The sequence below is a fragment of the Schistocerca nitens genome, chromosome 3 (genome assembly GCF_023898315.1).
Source record: "Schistocerca nitens isolate TAMUIC-IGC-003100 chromosome 3, iqSchNite1.1, whole genome shotgun sequence".
Lineage (NCBI taxonomy): Eukaryota > Metazoa > Arthropoda > Insecta > Orthoptera > Acrididae > Schistocerca > Schistocerca nitens.
In genome coordinates this window covers 87,935,910-87,954,131 of record NC_064616.1, presented here as the reverse complement: position 1 = coordinate 87,954,131, position 18,222 = coordinate 87,935,910, and the positions used below count along the sequence as shown (strand labels likewise).

Genomic DNA, 18,222 nt, shown 5'->3' with positions numbered 1-18,222 from the left:
GCCTGTATACCATCACGGTAAAATTCTGGACCAACTTGTTGGAGCCACTGTTTGGCAGCGTGCACAAGGGAGTTATCATCTTCAAACCTTGTTCCACGAAGCGAGTCTTTCAGTTTCCCAAAGAGCTGATAGTCACATGGATCCAGGTCAGGACTATAAGGCGGGTGTTTCATTGTTGTCCATCCGAGATTTGTGATCACTTCCATGGTTTTTTGACTGACATGTGACCATGCATTGTTGTACAACAGCAAAACATCCTGCTTTTGCCGATGTGCTTGAACACGACTCAGTCGAGCTTGAAGTTTCTTCAGTGTCATCACATATGCATCATAATTTATGGTGGTTCCGTTTGACATGATGTACACAAGCAAGAGTCCTTCGGAATCGAAAAACACCACAGCCATAACCTTTCCAGCAGAAGGTGTGGTTTGGAATTTTTTTTTCTTGGGTGAATTTGCATGATGCCACTCCATTGATTGCCTTTTCATCTCTGGTGAAAAATGATGGAGCCATGTTTCATCACCTGTCACAATTCTTCGAAGAAATTCATATCCACCATTCTCGTACTGTTCCAAAAGTTCGCTGCATACCATTTTTCTTGTTTCTTTGTGAGCCAGTCAACATCCTGGGAACCCAACTGGCACAAACCTTTTTTAATGCCAACATATCAGTGTTCTGCAAACACTTCCTTCCTTTATCCTGACGTAGCGTGATAATTCATTCACTATGGTGTCTGTCAGCAGTCACCAATTCGTTAACTATCTGCACATTGTCTGGAGCGTGTGCAGTACAAGGCCTGCCACTGCGAGGACAGTCCTCAATATTGCCGTGCCCGCTTTCATCACGTAACCTGCTTGCCCACCGACTAACTGTACTGCGATCGACCGCAGCATCTCCATACACCTTTTTCAACCTCTTGTGGATGTTTCCCACTGTCTCGTTTTCACAGCACAGGAATTCTATGACAGCACGTTCCTTCTGACGAACGTCAAGTGTAGCAGCCATCTTGAAGACATGCTGTGACGGCGCCACTCACGGGAACAGGTTGAACTAAGTTTGAAAACAAGCAGGAAGGATGTATCTACACACTGTAAAACTTTCACACATGCAGAATGAAAACTGTGTTTTTACAAAAATAGTGTGCAGTCCTTTTGGAGTGACCCTCGTAGAATAACCATCTCATTTAATACTTCAAATATTCGTTGAAAGGTACCAATTGTTTCAAACACTTCAGTCCTAAGCAATACAAATCGTAGTCAAGTGTTTAAACAGTTTCTGGAAAGGAGAGTTGACTGTGCTCACTTTTTAGGGACATGTGATTCTCGTAATTATTTTTACAAATAAATTTACAAACAATTATTCTTAAGTACAGAACAACTGCCTTGTACTCAAATTTTCGAAACAAATACATATTTCTGTGTAAGGCGTGTCTTTGACCTACTAGCTCGCCCTCCTGAATATTTATTTATCTGTAACATGGGATATAAACTGCATTTTTGACATTTCAAAAACGTTCGAAAATTAAGTAAATAATCACATCGAGGGCTAGTTGTTTTTAAAGTAATATTGCTGAAAAGTGTTTATCGTTTTTACCTGTTGTCCTCAGTTTCTCTATCTATCTATATCCGGATCCCACTCCAGCTACTGCCGGGTCTGGGTGCTGACGAGTCCTCTCCATTTGGCTCGGTCCTCTCAACACTTTTCTTCCTCCACTTGCTGCCAGGTCACACCTCTCCTTTCCACAGATATTCTCACTCCCATTTTCCACCGTGTTCTTGGGCGCCCTCTAGGTCTTTTCCCATCCAACTTTAGTTCTTCCATAATTTTGGGGAGTCTCTGCCCTTGCATCCTCTTAACATGCCCATACTATCTTAATCTCTTTTTTTTCAATTTCTTCTCTCATACTTTCTTATTTAAGGTCCTTTCTAATGTCTACATTCCTTACTCTGTCCATTCTTGTTTTTCCCTTAACTGCTCTGAGAAATTTCATTTCCCCTGCTTGCAGTCTGCTCCAGTCCCTTTCTGTCATTGTCCATGTTTCTCCACCATAGGTGACAATAGGGAAGTAATAATTCTTATACATAAGGAGTTTTGCTTTTTCTGAAACTTCCTTATTCGAAATCAGGTGTTTTATTGTCTGGTAGAAATTGCCTCCCTTCTGTAACCTCCTATTAATTTCGTTAGTTATTCTTCCATCGCTAGATATTTCACTCCCTAAATAAGTGAAGCTTTCTACCACTTTGAGGGGTTCTCAATTCAAGATAATATTTCCGTTGATCCCTTTCTCTCTTCCAAATACCATTACTTCACTCTTATCTTTATTTATTTTTAATCCATACCTTTTCATTATTTCCTTCCACGCATCAAGTTGTAACTGTACATCTACCTCTTTATCACCTGTATCATCTCCAAAAATCATCTTTCTGTCTTTTTCTTTTACTATATCTTTAACTGCCCTATTCATTCCCTCCATCACAACATTAAAAAGTGCAGGAGATAGAACACTTCCCAGCTTAAGTCCTTGTCTTATTTCGAAGTATTCAGAGTTCCCCAGTGGTGTTCTAATTCTACAATTGTGTCCTCTGTACTTTGTCTTTATGACATTAATGTATCCATCTTCTATATCGATCTTCTTCATTTCTTCCCAGAGTCTTTCCCTGTTAACTGAGTCATATGCCTTTTCTATGTCTACAAAAACCATTATCACCATTTTGTTATACTCCCAACTTTTTTCCATCAGTTGATGGATAGAAAATATCAGATCGATCGTGCTTCTTCCTTTCCTAGACCCACGCTGTTCTTCACTCAGCTCCTTTTCTATCTTTTCATTTATTCGATTTAGTAAAATTCCTTTGAAAAATCTTCGCTTTCTCTATATCGTAATGTAATCTGTGTGAAACCCCTTATACGTCGGATTATACTTTCGTTTCAAACTAGCTTACTGTAAATCACACCAAGAACTGTTAGCGCCATCACGCCTTTACCTGTGCGTAGTACTCAGGCTGTGACGTCATTGGAGGAAGTCACAGGCCTCCTCTCACGTAGGCCTTGATAGAGCACTTGCCAATGAAAGGCAAAGGTACCAGGTTCGAGTCCCGGTCCAGTACATAGTTTCGACGTGCCCATAGGTTTAGAAAGTAAAAGCAGTCTCCACACAAGCTGTCTGCAGGAAAAACCACTCTGTGTGATAGAATGATAGTTACCCTCCACCACACACTTAACAGTGATTTGCACAGTAGATATAAACTGATCTGGAATTATTGAAGTGCGTAATTGTCTGCAGATGTTGGGCCTGTAAATATTTATCTTTGTTGGTAAAGTCAAGAATTCATACTCAATAATTAGCGAAATTCATTCGAAGATGTGGAGGGAATGTTTTCAAAACATAATGAGTGGATATAACATAGAGTAAATCATTTAATTAATTTGTTAATTGATGATCTATATTACGAAATAGTGCAGTACATCACGCTAACGAAGAAAACAGAAAACAATACAATATTTAAATTGAAAAATAAACGAAGCATCCTCACCGATACAGCAAATGTTACATTGAAAGTCTGTGTTAGAAGAAACAGAGAAAGTGCAATGATAACTTTTTTTCCCCTTTTCAGACTTTAGACCGTTTTTGAGTGCGACCATTTTCAAAACCATCCTTTTACCGCACACCCACTCATAAGAAAATAGTTACAACTATACAGACACACTATAATAAAATTTGTTTTTAAGTTATATTTTCCGCACTGTTCAATTAGTGCTAGTGTTTGGCTGAATTAAAAGCAGACCTGTAAAAGCAAGTGACAGCTATTTTGCCTTTAGACAGATAACTTACAGGCTACAAGTTTTGCGAATAATCAAGATATTATCGTTCTAGGATGTGGACGATGTACCTTTGCCTGCACAGACGTCCGACTTCGGTACTGTCAAAGAAGTGCTTCACATCTTAGAGCACAAAATACAGAGCGCTGTGCAGATTTTGTGCCAAAGGGAAGAAGCAAGAAAAGAGGCCATGGAGGAAGGTGTAAGTATCCTTAGCACACATCTCCGTCTCCTAGAAAATGAAGTGCCTTAGAAAGAGGAACCTGACGATGTAGTAATGTAGTCAGGTTGAATTTTGTAGTAAAAGTTGCGTCTGTATGTTTACTTTAGTCATAATCAAAGCAATAATTTTGTGGAACTAAGAGACAAGAAAAATATTTACTATGGCTTCCTTGTGCTTTATATGTTCCGCATATTTTCCATTCCACAGTATTAGCAAGAATACTGGTCATAATTTTACTAATTTAATTTAGTTATTAATACACGTCATTCATTTATTTTATTTGTATCGCTGTTTTAGGAATGATCCTACATAAATGCAATAAAGTCTCACAGCGCCTACATCATACAACACTTCCTTGATTTAGATTACGTTTCGTACGTTAGCGGGTGCTCTTTTCATTGCACAGTACGATGAACAATGGACTATATAGGCTTATATGTAAGAGCAAAATATTATCCTTGTGAAGTAATTAACAAAACGTTTCTTCCTAGGTATTAATTTTTCATTGGTGTAAGAGGTTAACGTGGAACTTCCAAATATTAATTGTTAACCACTAACGCAGAAAATGTGTTATAGCTGATATCCAAATTTGTCAGTCAAGTTAATAACTGAAGCAGTCGGCGGAAGATAGTGCTAACCCTTAAGTATGTAAGGACTGGTCTTATCACATTACTGTATCTCTAGTGTTTTCAGACGCACCATGTTCGTAACAACTTTTTCCATATTACCGCTAGAAAGAGGTGCCTGCTATGTAACATGTTTTGTCTTATTGTATTAATGTTCTCGTCTTTGAGTGTAATCAAACATGTAGTATATAACAACTCTCTCGTGGGTTAGCGCTTTCTCCCATCGCACCCTTGAACTGAAGAATAACGTATGCAGACAGTTATACGACATGAAAAAATAGAGCAGGAAGAGGGGAGAGAGAGAGAGAGAGAGAGAGAGAGAGAGAGAGAGAGAGAGAGAGACAGAGACAGAAGGAGGGAGAGGTTGAGGGAGTAAATAAAAGTTAAGAGGTGTCCTGTTTGGTGTGGTTGTTCATTAACAAGTCGTCATCTCTTCGTAGAGATAAGAACTCACACAAGGATCAGCTTATCTGATCAAAAGTGTCCGGACTGTGTATGAGAGGTGGACCCGCCAGTATATAGAGTACTGCGTGGTGATTAGAGAAACAAAAACAGTAACAGCAGATTGTTTCGGCCAGGAGAGCACACAGGCTAGTTATTCGATGTAACCAATCCAAAAGTGATATTTAAGCCTGCTAAATCTGTTGGTGTTTGACTGTGAAGTGGGAACGCGAAGGAACAACCACAGCTAAACTAATACAGACCTCATGTATGACCATCGAGGGTGTCTGTAGAAAATCTCATGAAACCAGCGGAAGGAATCAGTGGTGAGTTCCAAAGGGCTACCAGGAATCCAGATAGCACAATGACTGTGCTTAGGGAGTTAAGAAGAACGGAGTACAATGCTCGAGTAACTCCTCACAGGCCACACATTTCTGTGATCAGTGCTAAGTGATGATTGAAGTGGCGTAAACAGCGACGTGCTGGATGGAGGAGGACTGGAAACTTGTGTTTTGGTGTGATTAATCGTGCTAAATTCTGTGGCAGTTCAACAGAAGGATTTGGGTTTGACGAATGTCCGGGGCACGTCACTTGCCATCATGTGTATTGCCAACTATGAAGTACGGAGTAGGTACTGTCACGGTACGGGTGTGTTTTTTATGATTAAGGTGCAGTCCCCAGCACCATTTGCATTTAAACGACCTTGGAAAGCTCGGTTGGTTGATTTGGGGGAGGGGACCAAACAGTGAGGTCATCGGTACCGTCGGACTAGGGAATGATAGGGTAGGAAGTCGGCCATTCCCTTACAAAGGAATCATTCCTGCATTTGCTGGAAACGATTTAGGGAAAGCACAAAAAACGTAAATCAGGATGGGCGGACGCGGGTTTGAATCGTCGTCATCTCGAATGCGAGTCCAGTGTGCTAGCCACTGCGCCACCTCGCTCGGTACCTTGAAAATGTCAAATGCTACTGTGGGTCGTCCACATGCAGTAGCAGGGGCAATGACCTTTAACACATGATGTCATCTAGATGGCACTGGTGGGAAATTAAAAAATGTAAGGTGGCGGATTAAGTGAAATTAAAAAATGGAAGATGGCGAGATATGAAACATTAATAATTTCCCAAAAATAATTATTAAAAATCCAAAAACTCCAAGATGGCGCAACCATCCCAGTTGTTGTCTGTAACTTCCCTCGCCCTTTCCTCTCTAGCGAATATCAGTGTAGTATTAAAACAAACTATCAGTTTCATTCATCATAATCGATGAAGCCTACAACTGTCATTTATGATTTAAATAATTTAATTAATAATTAAATGATTTTAAATGTGCAAAATTTAAATGACTCAATTTTTGTGAATATTAAAGTATAATCACCACTTGGAAGCACTCCATAGTATCCAAACGATTTATTCAAACATTGTGTAGAGGTTGTATCTCGCAGGATTTCTACATATATAATACATCAGCAAAACACACACACACATACACACACACACACACACACACACACTGTTTATACCATGAACTTTCAGGTTAAGCAGTACTAGTGACAGTGCAAATTTCGATATGAGTACCTTACATAATTTAAGACAGAATGGAGCGTCAAATAAATTATTTTTCACATCCAAATTGTACTATGGTGCTTGTCAAGTGTCACATTATTCTCTTAACAAAAATACGTTGGCAACACAAAAATGACATTCTTTATGTCAATTATCATAACGTTATTTGTATATATGTAAGTGGAAACTGTTAAGTCAGTACCTCAATGCTACATTCCATCGAAAATAGCAATAAATAATATTCTAAACAGAAAGCTAACATTTCAAGTTTGTCATAAAAGAGCAACATATTAAAACTAACCTGACCAAGCATATATTACATGTCAGCTAGTATACTACAGTAAAGAGTCAAACAAGCAAACAAATAGGCAGTCTGAATTGCTCAAAGAACGTAATTACGTAGGTATGCTATTGGTATAAAGCACAGTGCACCCTCAAATTAATTATTTACACATTTAAATTGTTCTCTAAGTGTTACACTGGTATACAAATAAACAGTCTACAACACAGTCCGAATGCTGTGTTATAGAATGTACTAGTGTCCCCTAATGTTATTCAGTAATGTTTCAGCACCAATTTATAAGGTGTAGAAAGTAATGTACGAGAGGCATTCAGTAAGTAACTCAGCTTTTTTTCCGCCAATTTCGATTAAAAAAATACCGAAATTGTTGCAGGACATCGTGGAATATACGCGCTTCAGTCCCTGTAATTTCATGAAGTTCCAGTGGCGCCACTGTACATAGCCTTTAAAATGGCGTCTCTGCAGGACGTGCATTCCAAGCAGACAGCTGTCATTGAGTTTCTTTCGGCAAAAAACCAGAGCATCGGCGATATTCATAGGCGCTGGCTAAATGTCTACAGTGACATAGCAGTTAACAAAAGCACAGTGAGTCGTTGGGCTAGGTGTCTGTCACTATCGCAACAATGTCGCGCAAACCTGTCCGACCTCCCGCATATTGGAACGTGCAGACAGTCTCATTCAAAAGGATCGACGGATCGCAATCAAACACTGCGCTGATCAACTGGACGTCTCTGTTGGTAGTGCTGAAACACTCATCCGCCGGTTGGGGCACTCAAAGACTTGTTCGTGTTGGTTTCCTCGCCGCCTAACAGAAGACCATAAAGAGCAACGAAGGACCAGCTGTGCGGAATTGCTTGCTCGTTGTGAGGCTGATCGTGACAATGTTTTGTCTAACATCGTCGCGGCAATGAAACATGGTATCGTCGCCAGCAGAGTGGTGCCATGTGGGCGTAATAGGTCCTCCCAGTAAACTGGCGAACGGAGATTATATCGCAAAATAGGTTTTTGTAGCCAAAAGTGTGTAGAATAACATGGCGTTTTGAAATCCTGAATAAAACCAGTCGGCTTAAAAAAAAATACGCAATTGATTGTTTGGTTGATTGGGGGGAGGGGACCAAACAGCGAGGTCACCGGTTCCATTGGATTAGAGAAGAATGTTGCAGGAAGTCGGCCATGCCCTTTCAAAGGAACCATCCTGGCATTTGCCTGAAACGATTTAGGGAGATTACGGAAAACCTAAATCAGGGTGGCCGGACGCGGGTTTGAACCGTCGTCCTCCCGAATGCAAGTCCAGTGTACTATCCACTGCGCCACCTCGTTCAATAAGGTTGCGAAATTTACCTTCGGTTCACCACCTATCCGTGCTATAATTTTGTTTTGTGAGTCTTCTTCATCTCTGTCACCATCTTCGACATCGTATTCATACTCATCACTTTTCTCCTCCAGCTCCTGCTTTCATGTTACATATACTATCCTACCCTTTTCATAAAAACAGTGCATTCTTTGGCTTCATATTCTCTGTCTTGGTCAGTATTCTTTAGGAATAGCTGTTCCCAATCTCTGTTGCAATTGAGAAATCGGTTTCAGTACATTCCGACACATTCAGTGTGCCTTTTTGCAACAACGCCAGTTTCCTTCATATATTTCTGCAAGATTTCAGCACCTGACTTTTGAAACTAATATTTTGTGCAATGAAATTGAGAGGGATATTGAGAACTGCAATGTTCAGTCAACATCTGAACCAGTTTCAAACCAATATCTGTGTTTATACCTATGCTCACATCTAGCAATAGTCTTTTCACCCACTGGAACACTCTTGAAACTGTTGGGAACTCAGGATTTCACATAAGATTCCTGCCACATTCTGACTCACCTGGTTCCAAATACTGCTGTATGCAGTATTTCCACATCTGCCTCATCATTGTCATCATCATCATCATCATCATGTGACTTGCTGGTATCATTGAATCTCATCTTAAAGTTCTGTTTAACCATTTAACCATCCAACTATTCACCATTTAAGCATTTATGATTTAACCATTACCAATTAACTTTTAACCATTTAACAAGTTGCTATTTACAGTTTTTACCATTTAACTGTTTAACCATTTAACTGTTTACCATACACTGCTTTGAAAAGGTTGTGTGCCTCACACACACTTCAACCTTTCCATGTTAAAGAAATTACTCCTTTAAGGACAATTAATAAATTATGTATATAAAAAAAACGAAAATGGAAGCGATTGAAGTCGAAAAACGAAAACTTAAGTATATGCGAAAAACAGTTGCCATAACATAAGAAAACTGTCACATCTAAGCCACGCTCAAATCCAAATCTGAAAGCAGGGTCATTAATGAAGCTCAACACTTAGTACTGAAAGCACATATATTGGTGACACCAACATATATCCAGAGCAGAGCTCAACTCCTGGACAAAGAGTACAGTTATTTATACGAACGTTGAATATTCCAGAATGCTGTTATTTACACAAACATATTTCAGAATATACAAATATTACAAATACAAGATATTTCTAGAACCTTCAAGAAATGATAAGTACTAAATAAAAAATAGTTGCCAGCAGTTTGGTTTGGCAACCCACATCACATCAGCAAGCGAAGCTAGCAAATATACAAGACTGCATGCACCATAGCTTGTGTTAGTGCAAACTGTCACTGGAAAAAGATGAAGCCATTGCAAGCAAGGCTAACATATCACTTTAAGAACAGTGCATGTGAAAATCTGGATATGAGTGGGGAATGCAAGATATAATCTTTTATTGTAAAAAGCAATGGAAAGGGGACACATCATGGAGTACATGTCTACATCAATGCATCCAAGGACGTTTACTATATTAAAGAATATATGAAAACTCCATTACAATTTGGCCATTTGCAGAGTTTAAAACCAACACAATAACTGAATTTAATGGTGATTCATTTGCAAAAGTTGTAAACCTCAATTTATCTATTGAAATTCCGCAAGAATATGGAGGAAAAGACTTGACACCATACACCCAAGAAGTCGTGGAATGCTTTACCAGTAGTGTAGTAGAGGAAACGAAAAGCAAAATTAGAATTCACAAACACTGTCAGCTAGAATGTTAAAGAAATGATCAGCGCTAATCATTAAGGGGCTACAAAAGATAGTTTATTGACATACATTACTATACAGCAACAGACCTTCTTTCTTTTTGTCAAATTACTCGTTGGAAAAAGAATTAGATAATTCAGATGTTGATTTAAATGTTCATTCAAAAATTAAGCTGGATGTTATTAAAATTACTCCAAACAAACATAATGAATGAGTAGTTTTCTGTGAGTAAATGCACATCCAAAAATTAATAAAGATTTGGTAGAACAATATTTGTTTTGATATTATCAACCCTGCACAAAATCCCAGTAAAAGAATCTCCTATTAACGATAAGCTACATGTGTTTTTCGATGGGGAAAGTAAGTACCGGGGTGACCTTGAAAAGTAGTAGAAACTCGGTAGGAGCAACGGTAGTAACGCTCGGTAATATTCCATACATAGTTACGGAAAATAAAAAGAAACATTCAGTGATAATCAAGTTACGAAGGCTTTTGCAGCTGGTATTAGCGTTATTGTTGATATTTGTTTCTGGGCATATGGCCTAAGACCGTGGTATTATGCCTACAAACCAAATATCAACACTAACTCAGTGGTAAGAACATTATGTTTTACCTATAGAAATGAAGTGCTTAGATAAATGATGCTGAACTTACTCCACTGTGCCATATCCTTGCCAGCTGAATCAAGACTAGGTAAGGTGGTTAAGAAAACAGCTGCTCCTTCCTGGAGGTTTCTGTCGTCAGCAAAAAAAATTACTTTATGATCATATAGCAACGCAAAATTTATTCCAAGACATGTCAGTGAATGGTAAACTGCTTTTACGAGCATTGCTTATCTTAAAAATTGTTGTTGAAAAGTACAGTTTAGGCTTTAAGTCAGATCAGCAGTAGTGCTCAGGTGTGTGTTTTGCCACCGAGTACTGATAAGTTTACTGTGTGGAATAGATATCGATCTATGGTCATGAACTAACCTACAGTTTATTTCAGTAGTGTCAATAAGTGAGCTGTGTGTATATTAATTAGTTATGCAGGCAATTAAAATGTGGAAATATTTCATCTGAAGGTCCATTGTGCATGTAAAGTGTGTTTTGTGCTCGAAATTTTGCATGTAATATGATTCTATTTTGGTGCACAGTTGAAATATTCGAGACCTGTAATTGCACTTGTGTGGAACATGCATGTGTTTTGATAAATAATTTTACTTTCGAGTTATCGACTCCATCTTGTTGCACCATCGTCTTTGGTGATGTTTCATCTCTGTCACCATATTATCTTGTGTTGTGTGCCAACAAGGCAGACATTCTGCCTGAGTGCTGCAAAAATATGCAGTTTGAGCTATACACCACAGTGAAATCGTCAGAACACCTTCTTCCTTCCGTTCTAAAATGGTGTTCATGTGAGAGTGATATTTTCACATTATGGAATTTGCTTAGATATTGGCTGTTATTTAGTAGTTGCATATCATCACAACTCGTACTGGTAATTTGCAACTATCATCGACTATTTGTATGCTTTTTGCTTAACGTCTTCTATGATCAATTTAAATACAAATAAAAAACAATATTAGGCTATTAAAAATATCGATTACATTTTCTAGTGATAGATTTTCATCTTCCTCCTAAATTGGCGGTGAAACTTCTCTGTACAACTTGTAAAAACATTAGGTGATAGCACTACTATAACACAGCATTCAGACTGAAATGTTATCATCCTTTCATGCTATACCATTGTAACACTTACAGAACAACGTAGATGTGGAAATAATTAATTAGTGAATGCATCGTGCCTTACAGCAAGTGTAGGTCTATATAATCAGATTCTTTCTGTAATTCAGACTGTCTATTTGTTTGTATGTTTGCCTCTTTAGTATAGTATTTTAACTAACATGTAATGTATGCCTGGTAAGGTTAGTTTTACTACGTTACTCTTTTAAGGCAAACATGAAAAGTTAACTGTCTGCTTAGCATGTTCTTTGGACATATTTAGCCATGAAAATAGCATTGTGGTTCTTACTTTAGACTTTACAGTACTATTTTCCGTATACATTTGACAGATGTGTGCATATGTGTGTGTTGCATACATATGGAAATACTGCAAGATACAAACTTCACTTTAAGCCCTCTTGGGGCATATAATATGATTTCATCTAATTTCCACTAAAATACTAAGCTGTGATTTACTTAAATTTTGCACGTGTATAATTATTTAATTACTAATTAAATTGTTATAATTATTTAAATTATTCAATTATCAAGCACATTATTTTAAATCATAAATAACGCACTTACAGGTTTCTGCAATTATTGTGGATGAAACTGAGTGTTTCGTTTTAATACTTGCTTGTATCCAGAGGAGAGGAGATGGGAACAGGGGAGAAGGACGAATTAATAAAACCACGACTAAGCTAGATCCATTATCTAGGATTTTTTGAAATCTTATATTCCATTTTGGAAATTATTTTTTAATTGCATGCAATTTTGAAAATTTTATTTTCCCACAACCTACCCTTTTACATTTTTAAATTGTCCACCAGCGCCATCTTGTTGATGTTGTACTTTCAAAGTCATTTTCCCTACCGCTGCATGTAGACAACCCACACTAACTCTTGCACTTTTCTTGATCATTTAAGTACAATGAGTGTTTCATGGTAGCATTGCATACTATCATCTCCTTATTGCACTTAAGAACTCGCTAAATGTGGAAGGATATAAACACATTTTACAGCATTCTGTAGTGTGTAAATTTGAGAAACAGTTTGGAGATCATCTCATTGTATCAGCATGACAGTGCACCCTCATATAAAGCAGCACCTGTGAAGCAATGGTTTGTCAGCAATAATGTTCGTGGAAAGGACTGGACTACCTAGAATCGTGATCTAACTGGATGGAACACCTTTCAGATGAGTTAAAACACAGATTTCTCTCTTGACCCCAGCCTCCAACAAAACCATCTTCTCTGGTTTTGCAATTGAGGAATGCCATTCCCCCACAGACATTGAGACATATTACTGTAAGTGTCCCCAGAAGATTTAAAGTCACCGTAAAGGCAAAGGGTGGTCATAAGCTATATTAATATCCACTAATAGGTGTCTGCATACTTTTCATCAGATAGTGTACCTTGTGTTTCTGGGAGGAGAAAACATTTCTATTAAATATAGACATTAGCTATTTAGAACCATTCATAACATTGATTTCCAGTTTCTGTCATTATTTTTGTGTATTCAATACCTGATTAACATCAGTTGCATGAACCTTCCTCATTCGGCAATGAAAATTTGGGAACTAAATTTCTTACACTTTAGGACGTTCCATATACATCCCTTGTGAATGCTGAACTCAAATTTAAGAAAAATAAATTAAACGTCAACAGTGTAATAACAAAGCTGATTAAGAATGACTGCATAACAACAGCAATAACTGAAGGCAAAAATGGAATCAACAACTAGTTTTACAAGTAACCGAAGCACACAGTCTACAAGCTAGGAGTAGAATTGGTGGTGAAGTAACTAAAGCATTGATTGTGATGGCTAGAAAACAGATTGGGTGTTTATGTGATGTCAGTTTCTAGTCATTAAGAGCCAACAGAAATGGGTACATACTATCACAAGACACTCACTTAAGTCATGCCATTCATTCGTCAATTTCGCGCAGAAGATCGTACAATTGGACATTTTCCGTCAGATTTCGTTATCTTCGTCACTTGTTTTTTAACCAACTCCTATGATCACAACAAACTGTATCAGTAAGATGTTCATATCTAAAATATTCTGGCGACACAAATGCATATGACTTTAATGCTGAAAGCATTGTAAATGCTTAAACTCAAAAACTGAAGTCGATGAGTGCATGTGAGGGTTCTTCACTATCCAGCTTCATATCATTTCAGCTATGAAATTTCAAATTTTTCTCTTCATTCTTACTCTTCTTGAGGGTCTAAGTCCAGCTTTATTTCGGAATTGTCTGAAGTTGTCATTCACTACATTGAACTCTTTAAATAGGAGTAACATTACTCATTAAATAACTTCCTTCCTGCAATCAACAGAACTTCATCTAGCTTCAGTTTCTATAATATTCTGAGTAATTGGAGTCATAAAATACTGTGTCAAAAACATATGTGGTATCAAGCAAACATCATAAAATTTTCTAAGGTAATATGCATCAGTTGTATATTTTATATTTCCTCCATTAATAACAAAACAAATCAGATAAAACTAACTGTATTTTCTATTTTCAGTATCTGAGGAAGTTTTTCCAAAGTTTTCTAATGCATTACAGATTTTCCAAAAGGAGTGAACACACATTATTATTTATGGCCTATCTTATAGCACTTTCAGCGCCATTGAGCTGTATAAACCTAATGAACAATGTTTATTTAGTCTTCACAGGCATATAGTAGTGGCAGACTGATTGCTGAAGAAAGCTGGAAGTTTCAACAGAACCAACAAAAATCCAACCAAGAGTCTCGGACCTCTATTTTGCCAACCTCAGAGACTGACGAAGAGGATGATGTGCCAACAAGAAGTTATCTGAAACGCCAGGCCCAAATAATTGTGGATGCAAAATCTCGTCGAAAGCAGTTCAATTTCAATCGTGGAAGAAAGTAAATTTCTCCAAATTAAGCCAACACACAACACATGTACAAAATTTTGCAGTGCATAAAACATTTAAATATTTTGCTTAAATTTGAGGTGAATCAAATATATTAATACAGAGGAATATCTATTTTGTCACAGACTGATATAGTTAAGAGGGTTTGTGGCCAAGTGGTAAAACAAAAGAAATTATGAAGAAGCGTAATTAGCCATAAATCAGCAGTTTGTATTAGATTTTCATTTTTACATTTACTGTACTGTGGAAAGCTTTCAAAATGAGTCCAAAAGATGACAACTCAATACAAAATAACGAAAAGAGTGAAAATCCCTGTCATTGTCAATCGAATATATTTATTTGTACTTTCGAATAACTGTTCAAACAATATTAATGTACACATTTGAAATACACTGCCAGAAACGAAGTGTAAAAAAATAAAATTAATAAAGGAAATTACATTGATTTATTTAACAGAACTGTGCAAAATAAAATATATTTCTAGGTGACCAAATGAAATAAATGGTTTAGTTTTATAAGTAATGGCTTCATTATCACACTACCTTGGGTCATAGGTGACCTGGGAATCACAAGTTAGTTTCAAACAACCAAAGAAAATTGATACACTATAATTTGCTGCAGACAGGTAACAGATTAATTGTAACAGAAGAGTGACAGATTAAACTTAAACAACCCAATGGTAAGGATTAACAGAAAAATTTTAAGTTCACTCCTGTTAACACTAATGTAATAGGAATTATGTAAAAGTAATTTTTCATTGGTTGATGACTTCTAGGCTGCAACATAATTTTCAAACACATCTGTATGGTATTATATGCAGATAAGATTGACAAGCAGTCAGTCCTAGTTGTACACACAAGAATATAAAGTGTATTTTGTAATTCAAATAGGAAAATCATGCATGTCACCATAAATTAAAATAAACCATCTTCTGTAATGTATTCAATGTATTCATGAAGTATTTTAAATAATATTCTGCTAAGAAATTAACCTGTGTTTCTCAACAAATTGGTCAGAATCAGAAAGTTATGCAAAATAAAGAGAAAATCTCACTTAACATCAAGGAATAAGGATAATAATAAGATAAATCACATTACAAAGAATCTCACAAAAATCTATATAGTTATCAGACTATGAAAATAAAAGCATTCAGAATGAATAATATTATCCTTTATTAACAAGATAATATTGGAACAATAGTACAACATGAGAGAGGCAATTTTTTTAATTGCGTAAATGAGGAACATTTTTAAGAGTAAATAAGCAACTGATCAAGGATGGCCTTATTTTAAAGACTTCTTTCTGTCATTAGCAGGTACCTTGTGTTTGAAAAGTTTCCTAGGGTACAGTGAATAGCTTCTAATAAAGCTTCCAAAACAAGTTTAATAAAATTCATCTATATCCCCACTCAAAAAAGGATTTTTAAATGTTTTCAGCTTTGTTCTAAATGTTATAGTAGTCACACTGAAATCAAAATTAACAAATGAAAATTTTCTCTATCTGAACTTTGTGATATATGAAGTTACTTAAGAAATGCCTCTCTTTCCAGTAGTATTTTTTCAGGCAAACTTAAAATATATTGTTGTCAGGCCACATGTGAAAAAAGGAGATAACTATTGGTAAAGAATTACTGGTTCATTTCATTATTGTCATACTTTTTAAATATTGTCATACGTATTTGCATAATAGAGTTACAAATATTTAATTCAGAAAAAGTTCTTGGTGGTAGATAGTTATTATTTCAAAAAGTTCTGTCCACTGAACAGATTATGTTTATCTTGACATACTATACTTGTGACTCAGCATATAATAAATTATTAGCATTTGGAACATTTTGTGATTTAGTTAAGATTTTCATTGTGTAGTGTATGATATCCTCATGTTTTAATCATCAGTGTTCAAATTGATTGGATGTGGCCTGCGACGAATTCTCCCTTCTGCTCACCTTTTCATTCTAGAGTAGAACTTGTACCCTATGTCCTCAATTATTTGTTGGATGTATTCCAATCTCTCTCTTCCCCAACAGTTTTATTACGCTCTACAGCTCCATCTAGTACCATGGAAGTTATTAACTGATGTCATAACACATGTCCTATCATCCTGTTCCTTCTTCTTGTCAGTGTTTTTTTACATGTTCTTTTCTTCGTCAGTTCTGCAGAGAACCTTCTCAATCTTCATTTTATTAGTCCGCCTGATTTTGAACACCCCTCTGTAGCACCATATCTGAAATGCTTTGATTCTCTTCTTTTCCAGTTTTCCCACTATTGATATTCCCTGTAGTGCTGTACACCAAATGTACGTTCTGAGAAATGTCTTGCTCAAATTAAGGCCCATGTTTGATACTAACAGACTTTTTTTATCTAGGAATTCCCTCTTTGCCCGTGCTAGTCTTCTTTTTACGTCCTCCTTGCATGATCAATCGTGCGTTATTTTGTTTCCAAGATACCAGAACTTCTTAACTTCATCTACTTCGTGGTCGCCAATTTCGATGTTGAGTTTATTGCTAATCTCATTACTGCTGCTCCTTAAATTTTCGTATTTATCCAGTTTCCTCTCAGTTCACAGAATGTGGTCGTTAGACTGCTCATTTCATTCAGCAGATCTTGTAACTCTTCATCTCTTTCACTGAGGGTAGCAATGTCGTCTGCGAATCTTGTCAGTGATATTCTTTCAAAAAATGGTTCAAATGGTTCTGAACACTATGGGACTTAACTTCTGAGGTCATCAGTCCCCTAGAACTTAGAACTACTTAAACCTAACTAACCTAAGGACATCACACATATCCATGCCCGAGGCAGGATTCGAACCTGCGACCGTAGCGGTCGCGCGGTTCCAGACTGCAGCGCCTAGAACCGCTCGGCCATCCCGGCCGGCGATATTCTTTCACCCTGAAATATAATCCCACTCTTAAATCTTCCTTTTAACTCTCTCATGGCGTCTTCGATGTATAGATTTAACAGTAGGGCGAAAGACTGCATCCATGTCGTACATTCTTTTTAATCCGAGCAAGTTATTCTTCGTTTTCCATTCATATTAGTGCTGCTTCATCCTTGTACATATTGTGTATTACGTGACTTTTCCTATAGCTTACTCCTATTTGTCCCAGAATTTCGAACATCTTGCACCATTTTACATTGACTATCGCTTTTTCTAGATCGATAAATCCTATGAGTGTGCCCTGATTTTTCAGAAGTCTTTAAAGCCAAACTGAACGTCGCCTAACAGATCATCAGTTTCTTTTCCATCTTTCTGGGTATCATGTTAGGAACATGGATGCATGAGCTATTAAGTTGACAGTATGAGAGTTCTTGCACTTAACTATCTTCCAATCTTCGTGACTGTGTGGCTGATGCTATGTCTGCACTAACTTGAATGGTCGTTTGGTTGCCACTTCACACAATGATTTTAGAAATTCCGAAGGAATGTCATCTATCCGATCGCCGTATTTTATCGCAAGTCTTCCAGACCTCTGTTAAACTTTGACCAATACTGGATTCCCCATGTTTTTCCTATCGACTCCCATCTTGTCAGCAGACAAGTCCTCTGC

The 18,222-nt window shown here is 37.1% G+C and overlaps 1 protein-coding gene across 1 annotated transcript in view; it reads left to right on the top strand.

Moving 5' to 3' along the window:
• Positions 1 to 14,806, top strand: part of LOC126249093 (outer dynein arm-docking complex subunit 3) — a 350,869-nt gene extending 336,063 nt beyond the window's left edge. Inside the window, exons 10-12 of the mRNA XM_049950744.1 lie at positions 3,875 to 4,021; positions 11,377 to 11,547; positions 14,444 to 14,806. Coding sequence (XP_049806701.1) covers positions 3,875 to 4,021; positions 11,377 to 11,547; positions 14,444 to 14,671 — 546 coding nt within the window. The 3' untranslated portion in view covers positions 14,672 to 14,806. The remainder of the gene's footprint in view (positions 1 to 3,874; positions 4,022 to 11,376; positions 11,548 to 14,443) is intronic.
• The last annotated feature ends 3,416 nt before the right edge of the window (positions 14,807 to 18,222 follow it).